This window comes from Gymnoscopelus braueri (assembly GCF_963280865.1).
Source record: "Gymnoscopelus braueri genome assembly, chromosome: 1".
Lineage (NCBI taxonomy): Eukaryota > Metazoa > Chordata > Actinopteri > Myctophiformes > Myctophidae > Gymnoscopelus > Gymnoscopelus braueri.
This window is the reverse complement of record NC_137603.1, coordinates 11,745,723-11,764,972: the sequence shown is the minus strand read 5'-3', so window position 1 is coordinate 11,764,972 and position 19,250 is coordinate 11,745,723. Positions and strand designations below refer to the sequence as shown.

The following is a 19,250-nucleotide window of genomic DNA, read 5'->3' as shown; positions in this document are numbered from 1 at the left end:
ACATAACTTTAACTCTACCGTTACATCAACTCTAAGAAAACTATAACATTACTATAACTGTACCATTACTGAACTCTGACAAAAACTCTAACAATACTGTAACTCTAGCATATTGTGACTCTAACATAACTTTAACTCTAACATTATTGTAACTCTGCCATAACTTTAACTCTAACATTACCGTTACTCTGCCGATATTTTAACTCTAACATTACTGACATCTAGCATAACTTGGCCATAATTTTAACTCGAACATAACTTTAACTCTACCGTTACATCAACTCTAAGAAATACTGTAACTCTGCCATTACTGCAACTCAGCCAATATTGTAACTCTTACGTTACTGAACTCTGACAAAAACTCTAACAATACTGTAACTCTAACATACTGTGACTCTAACATAACTTTAACTCTAACATTACTGTGCCTCTCACATAACTTTAACTCTAACATTTCTGTAAGTCTGCCAATATTTTACCTCTAACATAACTTTACCTCTAACACTACTTCAACTCTAACATTGTTGTAACTGTACCATGCTATATCTAACTACTTTTGTATACATACCTGCACATGATCAGGGAGTAACGATACACTCAATGAAAAAACTATTCAAAAAAACACAATCTAGGATGCTCTGTAAAACACAAGACACATTATAAGACACAAATTATGACAAGATAAAACACATCAAACCAAACTGACTTCACACTTCACACCTCAGACAACCCAACTCACAATAAAACATTGTGATACACATCACTTGAAGCTGCTCCCCCTGAGAAGGGGACAAGGCTACACTACTGTAACCTCGTACTAGCATTGAAAAGGAGAGACATAGAGACAGAGAGAGAGCACAAGAGATGAAATTACACTTTATGACACCTCATTGCACTTTATGACACCTACTCTTCACAGATAAGTAGATCCAAACAGACAGACAGACAGACAGACAGACAGACAGACAGACAGACAGACAGTCAGACAGACAGACATGTGTACACAGACGGGTAGCCTCCGAGAGCCAACTTCTAGCAAAAAGGTGTGAAAAACCATTGGATGGGGTAAGAGCAATGATGGGAGGGAGGGATGGGGCTAGTGGAATCCCCCTGTCCTAGTTTTTTATTACAAAACCCTTGTCTCATCAGAGCTTGTAGATCTGCTGATTTTCGGAGCATTTTTGAAAATGTGTCTGTACCACCCTTATAACAACACTGTAACGTTGTAAGAGTAACATTAAAACACAATAAAATTAATGTCGCTGGTTCATGGTTGGAGTTATTTACTGATCCAGTTTAATAAAAACAGCAACATTTTAAAACTTAGACCAACTTAAAACACTGTGTTTGGCATATAATACGTATTATAAACTACACATGAGGATTTATAAAACATGTGCAGTCATATTTTATTATTAATGAGAGATTGCTAGATTATTGTATGTATGCGTGCAGTACCAACTATGACCAATAGTGTTCTATGAGGGAGGGGGGGTAGTGGGAGACCCCCCCTCTAACTAGCTTTAATTATGACACCTCCCGTTCAGACACTGCTGTGGGGCCCAATAAAACAAGCTCTAACACGTACGTGCGAAAAAGCCCTCAGCTTGTAGATCAGCTATTTTTTCTAATAGCCTAGATATAAAATAAGGCTATAGTGGTTAATATATGTTTTATAATGTAATCATTTATATTTGCAAAGTATCTAGTAACTAAAGTTTTAAAAATAATTGTAGTGGAGTAAAACAAGACAAAACTACACTATGTGTGGTTGCAGCTGTGGGCCCCCAATAAAACAAGCTCTAACACCATAGGTGTGAACACAGCCACTGTGAGAGAAGCCAATGACACTGTTCCCCTACGGTTTGATCCCATTGGTTGGAAATAATCACCCAGCATGCAATTGTGAAATTTGGCTGTGTAGGTTGCTTTTCTAAAACCATGCGTCATACTGGTAGTGACGAGAGCCATAGGACAGCATCTCCCCTCTGTTACATTGAACTCGAGTCTATGTTCTGGGCCCCCCATGGGGGGGGGGCTAAGTCAGACTCCACCTTTAACTACCATCGCTACGGCCGCTGTTCAAAGAATATTATATATAATTAGTGTTAATTCATTTGTAGAAAAACAAAATGAAAAAAATAGATTTATAGAGAAAGATCTATAAGGGTCCATTTGGTTACCAACTCTCCATCATTTAACTGTGGACCCCCTGGAACCCCTATCAGGGACCACTGATGGTACCATGTTTTGGTATTGCACTATGCATTGTGTCATCATGCTAACGCTATTAGCATATTAGCATATTAGCATATTAGCTTAGCATGTTATCCCCTATGGGTAAGTTTTGGTATTGCACTGTACATTGTGATGTCATGCTAACGCTATTAGCATATTAGCATATTAGCATATTAGCATATTAGCTTAGTATGTTATCCCCTATGGGTAGGTTTTGGTACTGCACTGTGCATTGTGACATCATGCTAACGCTATTAGCATATTAGCATATTAGCATATTAGCTTAGCATGTTATCCCCTATGGGTAGGTTTTGGTATTGCACTGTGCCCTGTGACAACACCGATTTTAATTAAATTGACTGAGTAATGAAATAATACATCTGAAATGATTAATTATGGATTATGGATTATGGACTGTCAAACATGCCGAGAATGTGAGGAATGTCAAACATGTCAGGAATGTGCTCAACTGCGCCACTATTTCCACTAGCGGTAGGGTCAGGTACTGGAAAGTGATTATGAATTATGGATTATGGATTATGGAATGTCAAGAATGTGAGGAATGTGAGGAATGTGAGGAATGTGAGGAATGTGAGGAATTTCAGGAATGTGCTCAACAGCGCCACTATTTCCCCTAGCGGTAGGATTTGGTAAAGTGGTGTCCTCTTATACTACTCCCATCACCATGCGTTTCCAAATTTGGGGATGATTGGATGTTGCGTTCATGATATATGGCATATTTTGGAAGAAATAAGCACCTTCCACTAATTGTTGAGGCCAATTACAGGCAAACAGTATGGAATATCAAATACATGTACCAATGATATGAATTTTGGACAAAATCTGTAGGAGTAGTAGAAAAAAGTGTGTTTTGAATTGAAAATGCAAAATGACGGACAAAATGACGGACACACGGACAGGGGCAAAACTTAAACCTGGCCTGTCAGTTAGGTGGAGATAAAGATCAAGAGTGTCAAAGTGATAACATTTCACGTGTTGTCTATAAAGAGAAATGAACAAGGCAAATAAGGAATAAGGAATCTATTGAGGGCAGAATACACCACTATGCAATGACTAAGTACACAACACGTAATGTACAGTATATAGCCAAATTTGCAAGCTTGTGTAATAGTTAATACTATGGTAAATGGCCAGTAGACACTTTAAATTGAGTTTTACTTTGCTTCAAGCACATTAAATTAATATTTCAGATAAGGGAGGCATGAATTTCGCGGAATTCAAAAACTGAAGTAGTATCTTAGCCTTTGCCTGTTTGCTGTTCCACTGTTTGTAAGTCAGCTGTCTGAGCAAAGAGTTGTGGAGAAATTGGGGGCAGAGGCTTGTGTCCCGGTTCATCTTAGCTCTGATCTTGTGTAAATAAGGGATGCTACATTACTTATGGTATTTTGCAGCTCTGGATGTACAGTAGGGAGAAGAAAGTTTGGAGTGCCTCTCAGCTCAACTAGGGCAGGATCAAAGGAGTCAGTCAACCAAGGCTTAGCTCAACCCAGACTTTACTCAACCAACCACACCCACTAATCTCTACTGTCCCATCGGACAACACAAAGGCCAGATGCAAACCAAACATATTTTAATGAACATCTAACATACAACCGGAACAAGCAAAGAAAGAGAAATGACACAGAGGCCAACCGGGTGCTCACAGGAGATGAAAAACCTTAAAGGTGTATGGTGCTTCTAGGATCAGCGGGACTTGTAAACTTTAAAAAGGACGAAGAGATCCGAGCACTCAAAAAATGTGGAGGAGAGGAAGTGAAAACAAATTTTATTCTCTAAAAATGGCAACATGTTTCGACTTAGGTATCATGACATTCATTTTAACTTTTTTAATTTTCAATGTTTTATTTGGGGTTTTATGACCTCAATTACACCCAAAAAACCTGAAGTTAGAACATTCAGTGGATTTTCTGTGGTCTGGGGTTTTCTGAATAATTAGGCTGAAAAGTAATCTGAGCTTGGCCCTTCGACAGTGAGGTCACAGTCGATTAATCCCGCCCACTCTCCTCCTCGCCCCTCCCCTCCCCTATCCTTTCCTTTGGGGGGGGGCGGAGCAGAGGCGATGATTGACAGGCAAAATCCCTCACCAGCGACACCCGCAGGCAAAGATTTCTTTTTTCATTGCAGTTGAAAAGGCTTTAGAAATATGAGAGAAAAACACCTGCCATGGATCACTGGAATGGAATTTTCACTTAAAACTTTTTGTACACTTTTGAAGGACCAGGACAAAGACTTTGAATGTGGTGTAAAAGTGAACGTCATTAAACCTTTAAGGTCTTCATCAGTTCTCGCCCTGGTGAAGACCTTAACCGGTCGAAAAATGTTCGGCTTTTTATAGAATAAAATCTCTTCTTCTTTTTTAAAGAAAAGAAAGAGATCTTTGTCTAATATTTGATTTGATTTTATGTGATGCATTGTTACAGTACAGTAATTGTAGTATGTACTGTACTAATGTCATTTGTGTAACGCTTAAAAAAAATATTACATCAATTCAAATGGCTCAATCTCAATATAATGCTACTTTTGTATCCCCATTATGATTATGATGATGACGATGATGATGACAATTATTATTATTCATTCTTATTCACAAAAGGAGCAACGGTTGCTATTGATTTTTCTGTAAAATAAAATGAAAGATTTCAGTAGAATAGCTCAAAAATGTAGAGGTGCACAGTGGCAGCCCACTTATCCGAGACAGATATTCAAAATGTGCTTTTAAGCTAAGGGCCCTGGCAGCTGCATGGACACATTTGAGACACATTTTACTCTAGGGTAAAATTTACAATTTACTGAGTTATTGGCCACCTTTTATGGATCATCCACTGTTGTAATTAATCTTTTTTATAAGTTGTGCTCCACACAATTCAATCTATCTTCATCCCCCACTGCCTTTCAACACACACACACACACACACACACACACACACACACACACACACACACACACACACACACACACACACACACACACACACACACACACACACACACAGTATAAATAAATGTCATTTATTTTGTATATTACAGGTCAGTACTGACTGTCACCTGTTGGCCCACCACAGATAATGATTCCTGAATGAATTATAAAACCAAACCATTGAGAATCTAACCACGTTATGCTTAATTTATACCTTGTCGACCAAAAATAGCCGACATACAAGCTCATGATGCGTTGCAATTGACAGTTAAGTATAAATTGGGCTTAGCCTTAGGCTATAGTAAGATTACACTTCAGCTGTTGATTTTTGCTCTATATCTGCTGGACTGGAATAAGATCAAGCTGTAAGTCTATATGGGAAACTACAAAAAATACTGAGAAATAGGGAGAATAAATCCATGGGCAAGATGATGGCACATCCAGACATCCTGAATCTTAACTCTATCGTGAAAAAAGTCACTCGCAGCTTCAGGATTATTAAATAATGCATCAAAACCCACAGGCCTCCAGGGGATGAAGTCAGTAATCAGAAAGTAAGAGTTAGGGATTTCTTAATAGGGCCCCCTATAAATAACCGGGGACTGAAATGAGGCCGTGTGAAATTGATGAAGGATGGATTCAAACCCCACAAGGTGAAGAGCTCTCAAAGCCTGTGGGATGGCCATGGCTGACAATGTTGGCGTGGGACTTGTGATCGTTCGGGGACTTTGATCATTGTAAAAGTCTATCTCAGTTTAGCCTGGTGTAGAGCTGGGGCAATTAACTGAAATATATCAAAACTGATATTTAGAACCAATAACATCTGGCTCACGTAGGTTCATCGAATAATCGAGAAGCAGGTTTTTATTCTACAAACAAATATTGGCAATTGGTTGTACATTGAAAATATATCGCATATAAAATATTTTTCAAACATTAGTTAGTTAGTTTAGTTTTCAGATGTAAATTGTTTTATGAACATGGGATATTAATGTTCATAAACAATATCAGATGTGTGTGTGTGTGTGTGTGTGTGTGTGTGTGTGTGTGTGTGTGTGTGTGTATATATATATATATATATATATATATACATATACTATATATATATATATATATACATAACTTTCTCAGTGCTCTTAGGAGAACCCCAAAGTACCCCTAGGGGTACATAGAGATACTAATAGTACCCCATCTGAGCGACAGTATACTAACAGAAACCAAGCCGAAGCACAAGTATCCATGATGTTAAATTGGGGTGATGATTTATCCATTTGCAACTTTGACAAACGTAATGCTGAGGATTTTACTGTGATTATTATCTCTCTTACCATCAAACTTTTTATGTCTTGAGACAAATGTAGTCCTCATGTTGTGGCTGATCTCCTCAACTAAATTCTCAAATTCCAGCTTGCTCTGCTGGCTGAGTGTGTCCTCCATCTCGGATGTGCAGCAGGTGTATCCCTGAGGACATACACGCAGGTGTTCACCTAGAGAGAGAGAGAGATAGAGAGCAAGCTTTTTACATGCAATAGCAATGGAGCTGTGCGCTGCCACAGGAGTGTGCCTTTCAAAAGGCTGAGCTGAGCGTTTGATCGAGGCTCTTCTGTAGATTTTGTTCCTCCCATCGCTGAAGCTATCAAAGGGAGGCAGACCGGAACAAATGGGGAAGGTTCACATTCTGTCAGCTCGATGCTGTCATGTGAAACAGAGTGTAACTTTAACAGAGCTGGGCGTGTACATGAAGTATTCCATGTAGGTTTTTCTATAAATGTCATTGTCAAAAGAATTTGGATAATGGCAATCAGGCAGCTTTCACTAGCTCCGCTTTGAGGGCAAATATAAATTAATAAATAAGAATATTACCACGAGCTCACATGGAATGTGATAACTGACAAAACAAAAGTCAGCTGTACATTATACATAAACCTTAGTTCACTGTTGTAGTGAGCAACAGGATGCATCCCAGGAAGCTTTTCCACGTTATGAGCTAACCTCATGGGGCGGCGGTGGCTCAGGAGGGTTTGATACCCAGCTCACCCCTGTGATAGAGTCGAAAGTGTCCTTGAGCAAGACACTTAACTCCAAACTACTCCCTATGAGCAGGCAGGTGCCTTGCTGTTGCCTCTGCCATCAGTGCGTGAATTCAAAGTGCTTAGTGGATAAAGGCACTATTCAAATGCACCATTTTACAGTGATACTCAAACTCAGGACCGGGGGCCACTTCCAGCCCGCAAATTTGTTTTAATTGGCCCCCAATCGATCAATACATTGGGGGCCAATTAACAATAAAATAATTAACAATAAAATAATTATTATTACTGTAAGATAATAAAAAAAGACATTACCTTATCTTTAATGACATTAAATGACATCATATGAAATGACTGTAATTACATTTAATTACATTATTATTACATTGATAATATCCATTATTACATTAATATCACTCAGCCTCACCTGACTGACCTCAAATTACAATTTACATTTGCACTGCAGCAATGAGCAGCAGCAAGCACCAAAAAGTTGATACCAAAAACCGTCACTTTAACCCCAAATGGACAGATGATTTAGCTTCTTATTTTATTTACCATCTCATGCCATTCATTTATCCCAGAGTTTCATTTGTCAAAATACAGTGTCCCCGGCCCCCTTCCATTTTGCTAATGTGGCCCTCAGGTTAAACTATTTGAGTATCCCTCATTTAGCATTTATACTTACATGTACCAATTCAGAGAAGGAAGAACAGAGTACACCAAAGAATAGTAGGACACTGGTGTGCATTTAAAGACACTTAATCCTAATCTTAAATTAGAAAATACAAAAGTTTAAGCTTGTAATGAATAATAACACAGCTTACATTGTTCTTGTAGATAGTTTGCATCCTTTTTTTTTTTTATGAAAAAGTCAAAGATAATTATTGCACAAGCAAGATATTCACCACAAGCCACCTCTTTCAGTGATCTGTTAGTTTTGTGCAACTTTCATTTAACATTGTTACAAACAGTTTGTTGCAAATTTAAAGACATCATGAAATGGCTTTATTGCTAACGATTTTGATCAGAAACAGGGGTGTGTTTTTCTTTGACCAATCACAGTGTCAGCCGTTCCCTCCGGGCTATAGACCATATTCACACGGCGGCCATGTTTCTATGAAGTCAATGAAAGTAGCCACCCCGGGTGGCGGCACTCTCCATGTTAAATTCCAATATGGCCGCCGTGTGAATATGGTCTATGGGATCTCTGGACTACACTAGCCGCACTGATCACAGCGCATAGCGCAGCTGAGGCAGGCAAAGAGAGAGAGAGAGAGCGAGGGGAGCAATTCTAGCGGCACTTTTGTGCATTGCATTGCTTATTTCTCACCTCCAATGTTTTCAGATACATATTGTAATGTACTGTTTAAGTTTAAAACGAGAAATGCAACATCTGGCCGTTATCTCGAGTTAGATAAAGAACGCAGTAGCCCAAGAGTGTCCCCCTAAATTAAAATCAGGTGTGAGTGGTGGAACATGAGCTATGGGAATCAAAATTTATATTCATAAGGGTCTATCATGTCATCAAACAGTACGTCTGCCTTTACAGGAAGTAATTAAAAATAGACTTTTAGGGATCTTTGACATAAGAATACAAAAAAAAGTGTGAAAAACATATTTTTCATTTCACCACGTCTTTAAGAAATAAAAAAATCTGCTTTAATAATGTTAATGTTAGTAGTCATCAGAAGCTGTTTATTTTGCCAGGTACGTGCACATACTGTACAAGGTCATGTACACTGACTTATGAAAGTGGAATATATTTGTGTACAGTTTGGCAAAATATTAGCCACAATAACTATTTGAGTTTGCTAGCCAGAATTGTATAACTGGAACTATAGTCCAAACACGGGCATTCGCAAACCCAAACTATGTGCACACTTCACACTTGGGATCACAACTTGCACTACAGATCCCATAGCCTGTGGAAAAAATGCTAATGAACAGCTTAAATTAGGGAAATGTTAAAAGTCTGCTTCAATCAAATTTAAGATATACCAACCCACTGAGAAGAAAAATGCATGAGAACAGACAGATACCGTACATTTTCAAATAGTAGCCGGGGCATTTAATACGCAAAATCTATATTTTCTATTTTTTTCCCCTATATTTTTCTATATTTTCTATTTTCATGTATTTTTGCGCAGGCCTGCACCGGGCCATTATTTGGTTACAGTTCCAATTAGGCTGAGGAAACTGCAAATAATAGCCCCGGCGTTTGCACGGACCCAAAGTAGGCTGAAGAAACTACAAATAATAGCCCCGGCGGACCCAAATTATGCTGAAGAAACTGCAAATAATAGCTCAGGCGTTTGCACAGACCCAAATTAGGCTGAAGAAACTGCAAATAATAGCCCCGCCGTTTGCACGGACCCAAATTCAGCTGAAGAAACTGCAAATAATAGCCCCGCCGTTTCCACAGACCGGGGCATTTATTTGGACGGGGAGTTTAATACGCAAACTGGTGTCAGTCCCCTGGCGGGTATTAGGTAGTGGGCGGCTTTTTGCGGAAGGGATACTATTTGGATATATACGGTAGTCTCGCTACAACAGAGAACAGCCACAACTGTATAAAAGACAAAGTCCCTGTCAGCCGATTGGTTATGTCACTATAGCATGCTGAGTGCTACTGTGGGTTCTTGCTGACACAATAAGACTGTTTTGTAATTAAACCGTCTGCATTTTATTGACCACACACTACTTCATATTGGTGCATAAAGTCTATATATGCTACGTGTGACTGAGTCTTGCTGGGTCTGCTGCTTGCTATGCGTTTAAATCACAGTCCTTTATAACTTTGCACCATTGAGCCAGATCTATCCCTCTGCTGGCGTTCTCTCTGGTGTTAGTGTGTGTGTGTGTGTGTGTGTGTGTGTGTGTGTGTGTGTGTGTGTGTGTGTGTGTGTGTGTGTGTGTGTGTGTGTGTGTGTGTGTGTGTGTGTGTGTGTGTGTGTGTGTGTGTGTAGCCCTGAGCCCAGACAGAGTACATCATGCTACTATAAAGAGGAGAGCACAATTAGACAACTGGAAACACCAGCCGATCAATTAGCCCTGGCACACTGCTGCCATGAGTCACTCCCATATCCTCTCACAGTCTTAATTGAGCGAGAGTTAACAAAAATGTAAAAAGTTAATAATTGGCTTCTTCACTCTTCACTCAGTTAGTAAATATTAAAGTACAAATGGAAGCTGGATGTGCTCAACTAAAAAACAAAAAAAGACACATAATTGTGAAAACAAACTTTATTATTTAGAATTAGATTAGATTAGTTTAGATTAGATTTGTTTCATTATTTATTTATCTATTAATGGGAAGTGCAATTCACAATGGTTGAGTCAGGCCTTTATATTTCAACATTTACATTGTTGTAAGGAAATATAAGACGAGTACATATATCAATAAGTCTGCCTGCCTCTGCCCTCGATGTTACTATGATTGGATGCTTTTTCAGCCCTTGGTGATATCACTATTACAACCTAATTTCCCTAGGTACAAACTGGCAAACTTACTCACTCTGACATAATGACAGTCTCATGTTTATTGGCCTCAAATGCAGACAGATACTCTGGTCATTATCAAACAACATTACGGAATGAATCATTCCAGTGGAGATGTAACTGTTCTCTCTCAGGGGCCAAAATGTGAAATACTTTCTAATTTCTATCTCGCTGTGCACACTGTGCTACACTGGACCGTTTTTTGGAATGCACACTGATCACTGCATGATCCACACAGTACAATCCTCAGTGTTAACTCTGAGAGTCTACAAATGTAACCAAATGAGTAACAAATGGGTAAATTCACATTGAGAATTTTACTTTGCAGGGACAAAGTTTTAATGCTGCCTAGTTTTAAATTGTTTGCCCGCCAGGCCAGGTTGCCTACCCAGGGCTTTGTTGTGACCTGTTACAGAGCCACCATGAGGCCGATTTGAAACATTTGGCGTGGCAGATCTTCTTGGCCTACTGGGAGTGTGCGTGCAAAGTTTCACACCAATATGACACTGGCAGGGTGTGTGGCATTTTGTGCAAAACGGGCCACTCCCACAAATCTTGGAAGCCAATCGTAGCCAAATGGAATGGAATATGAAAAATATGACAGAAACGTATTGATCACAAAACTGTGTAAGCTGTGTAATCTGTAGTAGCTAATTTATTTGTGTGCAAAAATCTGCGAATCTGTTATAGCACTACCATGAGGCCGGGGAAAAAAGGTTAGGGTCGAGGTTCTTCCTTCCTTGGGCTAATGGGAGTATGTGTGCTGTTAGCTGTTCACAGACAGACAGACAGACAGATACACAGACAGACAGACAGAGAGACTCACAGGAGTGAAAACATGATCCCTTGCCTTCGGCCATTCTGGCCTGGCGGGGATAATACAATCTCGAGCCTACAGTGGAATTCAGTATACGCGTGAGTACAGGCATGCTGGCTGGGGCTGGCACTTTGTTGTATGTATGCCACTGAGTGGATCTATGGAGGCAAAAGCTGTAGATCTGCAGGGTTTTGAAATGTTTGTGCATACTCGCTGGCACTCTGAATTGTGCTAAATCCTTAATCAGTCCTGAGAGAGGCAGATTTACCATGCACGGTAATGAGCTGCACCATCAACAGTTCAATGCAAACCCACAGTCCCTTGTGTACTGACTACGCCACATACTGTAGCCACCATGACCAAAGGCCTCCAGACATGAAAGTAAAGCAAAGTATTGCATCAGATTTCTGTTTTAGTAACTCTTTCAGATACTTTAATAACACTTTAATAGAGCTGACATGTCGCAATCTTGAAACAAAGCCTATTTCACCACCTATAGGCCATGGGCCAAGTCCCTCTATCTGCTTTAGTTTTTTAATTGATACAACCTCAAAAGTTGCGCCAGAATAATATAACATACTGTAGATATAATTTCAGTAGCGATCATCACAAAACTGGCAGCCCGATGCGAAGTATAAACCAATCAAAGTACTTTATCGTGGACTTCAGTTGGCCAATCACGTTCTTCGTACGACTGACAATTAAAGGAAGAACCAGGAAATGAACATCCCCTGACTGAATGACAACGACAGTATTATTTGTTTTTTGATGATTGATTGAAATATTAGAATGAAAATTTGATACAATGGATGCAGACTATAGAATGGCAGCCGTGTTGATGACGGCACATTATAATACTGATCATCAATGTTATATCATTATAACGTTAGTGAACTGATAGACGTAGCCTACAGGCAACAGCAGGATGGTTTACAGATACAAATAATTTAGCGTTTTAACAACAGCTGCAAATGCTTAAGATACTATTAAGCAGTGACCAATCAATATGCACCCATTTAGAGATATTGCTCGCTATGATTAATTGGCTCTTCTACACGTTGTTTCATTGTTTTATTGATTCCCATCATTTCTGTTGAGATCTCCAGTCACTGTGCATCTGTTGCCACAACAAGTAAGTTTAATTTGGTGTTTAGATTTTTTAGTTACGGTTGGTGATTTGTTCTTTCTCTCTTGAAAAGTTTTAAGTTACCAGTTGTTAATGTATTAAGTTGGGAGAGTTGGGTTAAATGATGTTTGTCTGTCAAGTGTGTGTGCATTAGCAGGCTGTATTCGTTATTTTGTACAGTACAGAGTTCAGTTTTTATCTTTTGGTTAATTGCACAGTAAAATATTCGCATAGGGTTTATTATATGGCTAGACACCCCATTTTGTCAGCTACCATTTCATACGTGGTAGACCTACATAAGACCCTCAAAACACCAGGCAAAAATTATACTGTACATAGGCTAATCTATCAAAGTTAGTGAAAACAGTCGTGTAAGAACTTCAGCTGGCTAGGTTACATACCGGTATGCTATTTAGTGAATCAACTCCAGACAAAATTACTTCAATAAAATTAACAACATCAGTGTTGTGAAAGCTACATTTAAGGAGAATTATGCTCATCACAGAATCTGGCAGTGGTTCTTCTAAACATGTGCCTGTGGCCCCCCGGGGGACCCTGACGTGACCCTGACGTGGCCCCTGGTGTGACTATTGTCATGGCAGACCCCTGAACAGTGTTTGTGTCACGTTTTGTGCAGATCGGAGGAACACTGTGCCTGAGGGCCCTAGGGGCCCCTAACATGGCCCCTGGGGGGTACACGTGGAGTGAACCCTGGTGTGACCATTGTCATGGCAGACCCCAGAACGGTGTTTGTGCCAAGTTTGGTTTGTATTCGAGCAACACTGCGCCTGTGGCCCCTGGTGTGAATATTGTCATGGCAGACCCCTGAACAGTGTTTGTGCCAAGTTTGGTGTATTGGTGTCATATGGAGCAATGGTGCGCCTGTGGCACACAGGGGGCCCCTAACCTGGCCATGAACTTTGGGGCGTCAGTTTGTGGCGTTTGTATGTTATAGAACATCTGTCCTAGTGGTTATAGTTCCTGGCTGATCTGACATCTACTCACATGCAGAGAATGTATATGAAGTCTTGACGTAGCTGGGCCACAGACACAAGGAAGTCAAGGCATGTTGTTATTATATTATATAAGTCATGGCATGTCATGTCATCCATCAATAATAAAGCACACAAGGACTTTTTGCGTTAAACTCATTTGGTCTACTGGTTACCATAGAAGGTGGCTTTTTTCTAGTATATATATATATATATATATATATATATATATATATATATATATATATATATATATATATATACTAGAAAAAGTATATATAAATATAGGAAAAAAAACTAAAAAAAGAAGAGAAAAAAAAAAATATATATATATATATATATATATATATATATATATATATATATACATAAATAAAAGTCCAATCTGAACAACGCCATATCCGAACGACTCGGTGGCATGCCCCGCACTCGAGTCCTTGCCAATGCACTCGTCGAGTTGGAATTAGGGCGGTCCCATATTATGCACATGACCATGCAGTATGGGCATAGTGGACAGATCTGTAGCTCTATGTACTGTAAGCAAACGGTATACAAACAATATGCAACCTGTAAAAAGGCCAAGTCACAGTGTGAGCAAAATCTACAAGGGGGTATTTAGCCTACAGATTGAATGCAATTTGTTTTGTTTGGATTATTATTATTACTATTATTTAGTTTTTGTCCGTGTTTAGGGCTCTGACATCCGCAGGGAAAAACCTCTTCCTGAGTCTTGAGCTCCGGGCTTCGAGACACCTCAGACACTTCCCATTCCACAATATCACAAACAGGCTGTTACTCGGGTGTCGTTTGTCCTTCATATTCCGTTTTGCCCTCCTCAAGCACCTGCTGTCATATGTGCCCTGCAGCAGTAATGGGCTTTAAATAACACTATATTAGTGAGCGAGTGTCACTGTACTCTAACTGAGGGCCTCTAGTTCAGGGGTTCCCAAACTGTTCGGCTCAAGACCCAAAAGATGAGTTTGGTGTCTCCCCAGGACCTAAACTATTAATTTATGACCTAAATTATGAATTTGACCACTTATTCCCTATTTCAAAAATAGTGAAAATAGCCGATCTACAGGCTCACAATGATGTGACACATTGCACGTGTTAAAAAACCTATTTATTGAATTGTTTTGATTTTTTTTTAATAGCTGTAATTATTCTACTGTATTTGTGAAGAAAAACATTTATTTTTCTTTTCATTTGTGAAAATATTTTGAAAGATTTTTTTTTAATGTTAAAAAGGGTATATTTACTCACGAGTCACGACCCATACAAATTCTTACACGACCCAAGAATGGGTCCTGACCCATTGTTTAGGAAACATTGCTCTAGTTCACACTTTAATTCCTTCAGTTATGATATCCCGCCTATAGTAAATCTAAAGAAAAAATAAAACTGCCTCAGGTGCTCGTTGGCAAACATCATCCCAATCTTCCATAGTGTAATAATGATGGTCTATGGTCTAACATTAAAGGAAATCTTGAAGCCTTTTAAAGATAATGTTTACTTTAGTTGGTACAGAATGGTCATGGATTGCTGACTGAAATGACCGTAACAACCACAGCATTATCATAGGATGTCATGAACATAAGTGCACACTGCACACGCACGCACGCACACGCACGCACACACAACACACACACACACACACACACACACACACACACACACACACACACACACACACACACACACACACACACACACACACACACACTCGAATCCACACACGCTTGCCCACACACTTTTAAAGATTAGCCTGAATATCTGAGGATTTTCCAGAGTTCACTCAACAATGCACTGTGTTAAATTGAAGCCTATAGCCAAATGACTTCTGCGGTAATGATAGACACGAGTCATATAACCAGAGGCAGGCTTTCTCTTTATGTCTCAATCTGATCCAACTAGTTTGACCTTGCAGCTGCATCATTTAGATGTGCTTGAGCACAGATGGCAGGAGGCACTCCTGCACATATTTCCTCATCTTAAACAATGAGCTGATCAGAGTTTTAAGATGTGTGCAATTACACAAGGCAAGATAATTGGGGATGAACAGTAATCTTCTTGGGGGATTTTACAGTGAAATTCTGGCGTTAGCTCAAATGTTTCCCAATCAAAAAGAAGTGAGGCATGAGAAATACTGTTTATCTAACGAATGCAATCACATACACATTGTTTTTCTTTGTTACATAGATGTGTTTGATCGTTCTGGACCATTATCTCCCCAAACGTAAAAACATGATTGGAGCCTCGCATTGTAATTAGGTAAAATTGCTGACACTACTACTACTACTACAGTAGGCAAACATTCTGCGGAATGGGTAAAAGAAAGATGGTGAGGCCTGGTTTATAGTTGGTTGCATGTCAGTGTCGCCCACACTGACAATAGCTGATCTACAAGCTCACAATGCATTGCAACATGATGCATTGTGAGCTGGATAATCTATTTTCGGTGTGCGACACCAACGTACAACTGCTGTGTGTATAAATCACCCTCGAGACAATACGCATTTAACTCATGCAATCAGTCAGGCAGACACAGTTCCTTTTCAGAGAATTCTCCAATCCATTATAATTAGCCGTGTGAGGTTCTAATTTGTGGGTCTGACATATGGTATGTCTCCTCTCAAGAGAGATATCAGTATTTTTTCCACATTAAATTATTAATAAATCTCAGACCAGTCTTGTTGAGCTTTTTTCGTAATCTCCTTTTTCTAGTAATCATACATCTATATTTATTTTCAAAGTGTTTCAGTTGAAAACGTATAGGTCTCCTAAAATACCCATACAACCTTTTGCTACTATCTTCCTATAATTCCACAAACCTGAGCCCAAACCTCTGAGCCCAAACCTGTGAGCCCAAACCTCTGAGCCCAAAAATGTTTCTGCCCGGTTCTCCTCAGTGCCTGGAGCTATTGATCTCAAATTGTGCACAGCCATTTACCATTACCATGTGACTGCGAAGCCCGTTTTTCGATATCACTAAATCTCAGCTGTTTATTCGCATTTTTAGGTCAAAGAATGTCGCCATGCTTATGCTGGCTGCTCAAACTGCGCATGCGTCGCATCTACAGCCCCACAGCGTTACACTGTTGCACACACAGAACACTCGCCTCCGCGGCCATGTATGCGCGGACACGCACGTGCGCATGCACGTTGGGGAGGCATGTGTCAAAATGTACATTATCTGTGCTCGCGTGATGTGTGTTCGCGACGGGGGACAGCTCTGGCCGCATGAGGATGTACCATTGTGTGTGTGTGTGTGTGTGGGTGTGTGTGTCTGTGTCTGTGTGTGTGGCGGGGGAACGGCTCTGCCCGCATGAGGATGTACCGTGTGTGTGTGTGTGTGTGTGTGTGTGTGTGTGTGTGTGTGTGTGTGTGTGTGTGTGTGTGTGTGTGTGTGTGTGTGTGTGTGTGTGTGTGTGTGTGTGTGTGTGTGTGTGTGTGCGTGTGTGTGTGCGCGCGCGTGCGTGCGCGCTCGCGACGGGTCGCGCGTGTGTGTGTTGGCGACGGGGGGGCCGCAACGGGACACGCGGGGGGGAAGGGGGGGGGAAGGGAAGGGGGGGGGTGTCACGACGGGAGTCGCGACGCGCGGGGAGGACGCGCGACAGGACATGCAATAACCCCACGTTTGTAACTACTTTCGCCTGCGCACTTCACCGGGTATGGTCTAGTTTCAATAATTAGCGTTGCTCCATAAAATTTCACACTACCCAAATTTCATTTTATAGATTGAAGAACTATGCAATAATAATGAAACAAGTTTCCTTTCCCAGTGTGTGAGTGCCTGTCATGACTTTTGGATCCCATCTCCCAGAGATCCCATAGCCAGGGGGGGGCAATCAGGTGAACGTGTTCCGCTGACTGGGTCAGTGCACGGACATGCCATAGTTGTATTGGATGTTGGTTGGTTCTGGTTGACAGGGTGACATCACAAGCAATTGACAGACAGGCTCTGGCCAAGTCCACTGCCCGTACAACAAGTCGCTGTATCATTAATTCAAGTGACCAAAACCAAAATCCTATGCATTCTATCTCGGTTATGTTCAGAACATGTATGCAGGTAATTAATAAAAATCACACCATGAATGACCAGTTTCAGTCACACAGATAAATGTTGTACAGTTACAGTATATGAAAATGTTTGTTAAAAATGTTCCATCAATGTATCTGCCAAAGAAGCTGAAAATGGCAGGCAATTATACTCTTCAATTGGGAGAAAAGCTGCCACCGTCTTTTTCAATTCAATGTCCATGGAACTTATATGTGTATGTTTACAAATAGTGTGTCTGATGGTTCTAATGAATGGGCCACAGTTTGTGCACCATCAACACAACACTAAATAATTATGTAGCCATGTTTCAAAAATAGTGAAAATAGCCGCACATGTTAAAAACCTATTTCTTAAAAGGTAATCAGGCATGGCCAAATGGTGATATACAGTCATCATTTTATGGTTTAAACAATAATGTAAAAATCTAGGTTTTCAAAATGACCAAATGGTGGGTAGACAGAACGTGATCCATTGACTCTCTTTGACGATGGGGGCTGTAATCCTGGATTTCAGTGCAGCATACACTGTAGGCTAGATCTCATAGAACAGTGCATGGTGCATAAACTGTGGGTAGAGATATTTATTGGGTCACAGAATCGTGAACTGCAATGCTAGAATAGCAATGCAATTACAGTGTGTGAGTCACATATTGGAAAATAAAACACTTAATACAAACATTTATTTAAAAAATACTTTTAGTATGCTGGTAATTCTTGACTAGCATATTTTATATTGCAATATGCACGTTTAATAGCAGGCTTTGGTGTGCCTTGAAAAACAAAAAAATACCCTGTTGTTTTGTCATGTTCATTGTTGTAACCTCATCATTGTAACCTCATCCCTCTTGCTTTTTGGAGTGCACAAATGTTAAAGCCTGCAAATCATTTTTTTTTGTCCTGGCCTGGCAATTCTGCTTCTGAGCCAGTGTTCCCCCTACTTCTGTATGTTCCACTTATGAAGCCTTGGAAAAACATGCTAGGATTTCAGTGATTGTCTGTTTATTTCAGTAACTTTATCCCTTTATTTAGCTTTTTCTGAAAAAACCTTTTGCACCCTATTCATAGACTACGACGAGGGACCACCGTTAATCTAAAGTAGCCAGTATGTATGATGACAACTCTACATTGCATATGTTAGCCAAAAATACATTTGAACTAAATGCAATGCTACAAAAGAGCTGGTACTCATATGTGTCTGAAAACAAGACGGCAAAAACTAAAATAATGATTTCGGGCTTCAAACATGCTTTGATGGTAGAACCACAACCGTGCCTCTCACTATGAAAGAGGTAGCAACAGAGAAGGTTACATAAGCCAAGCTGCTAGTCATCACAGATGATGGACTACTTTCATGGTCAAGCCACATCAATATTGGTCACCGAGATGGCAGAGAAGTATCCATCATTCGAAGGTGCTCTTTCTTCTCAACATGATATAACAACTAAACAAGTTATTAAAGTGTTGAATCTCTCTCGTTTTTGTCCAATAATGTTGGCGAGTGCAGCAAACAAGAGTTTAAAAAGATCCAACTGTTTCAAAATAGAACCAC

General features: G+C 40.0%; 1 protein-coding gene across 2 annotated transcripts in view; it reads right to left on the bottom strand.

The window, feature by feature from the left end:
* LOC308092643 (glypican-6-like) overlaps positions 1-19,250 on the bottom strand; it is a 202,039-nt gene that overhangs the window by 144,788 nt on the left and 38,001 nt on the right. Inside the window, exons 1-2 of one of the 2 annotated variants that reach the window (XM_080438685.1) lie at positions 8,034-8,113; positions 6,505-6,663 (exon numbers count right to left, since the gene is read on the bottom strand). In XM_080438685.1, coding sequence (XP_080294811.1) covers positions 6,505-6,613 — 109 coding nt within the window. In that variant the 5' untranslated portion in view covers positions 6,614-6,663; positions 8,034-8,113. Of the gene's footprint in view, positions 1-6,504; positions 6,664-8,033; positions 8,114-19,250 lie in introns of those variants that run through there. The other variant, XM_080438684.1, reaches the window with a different exon arrangement.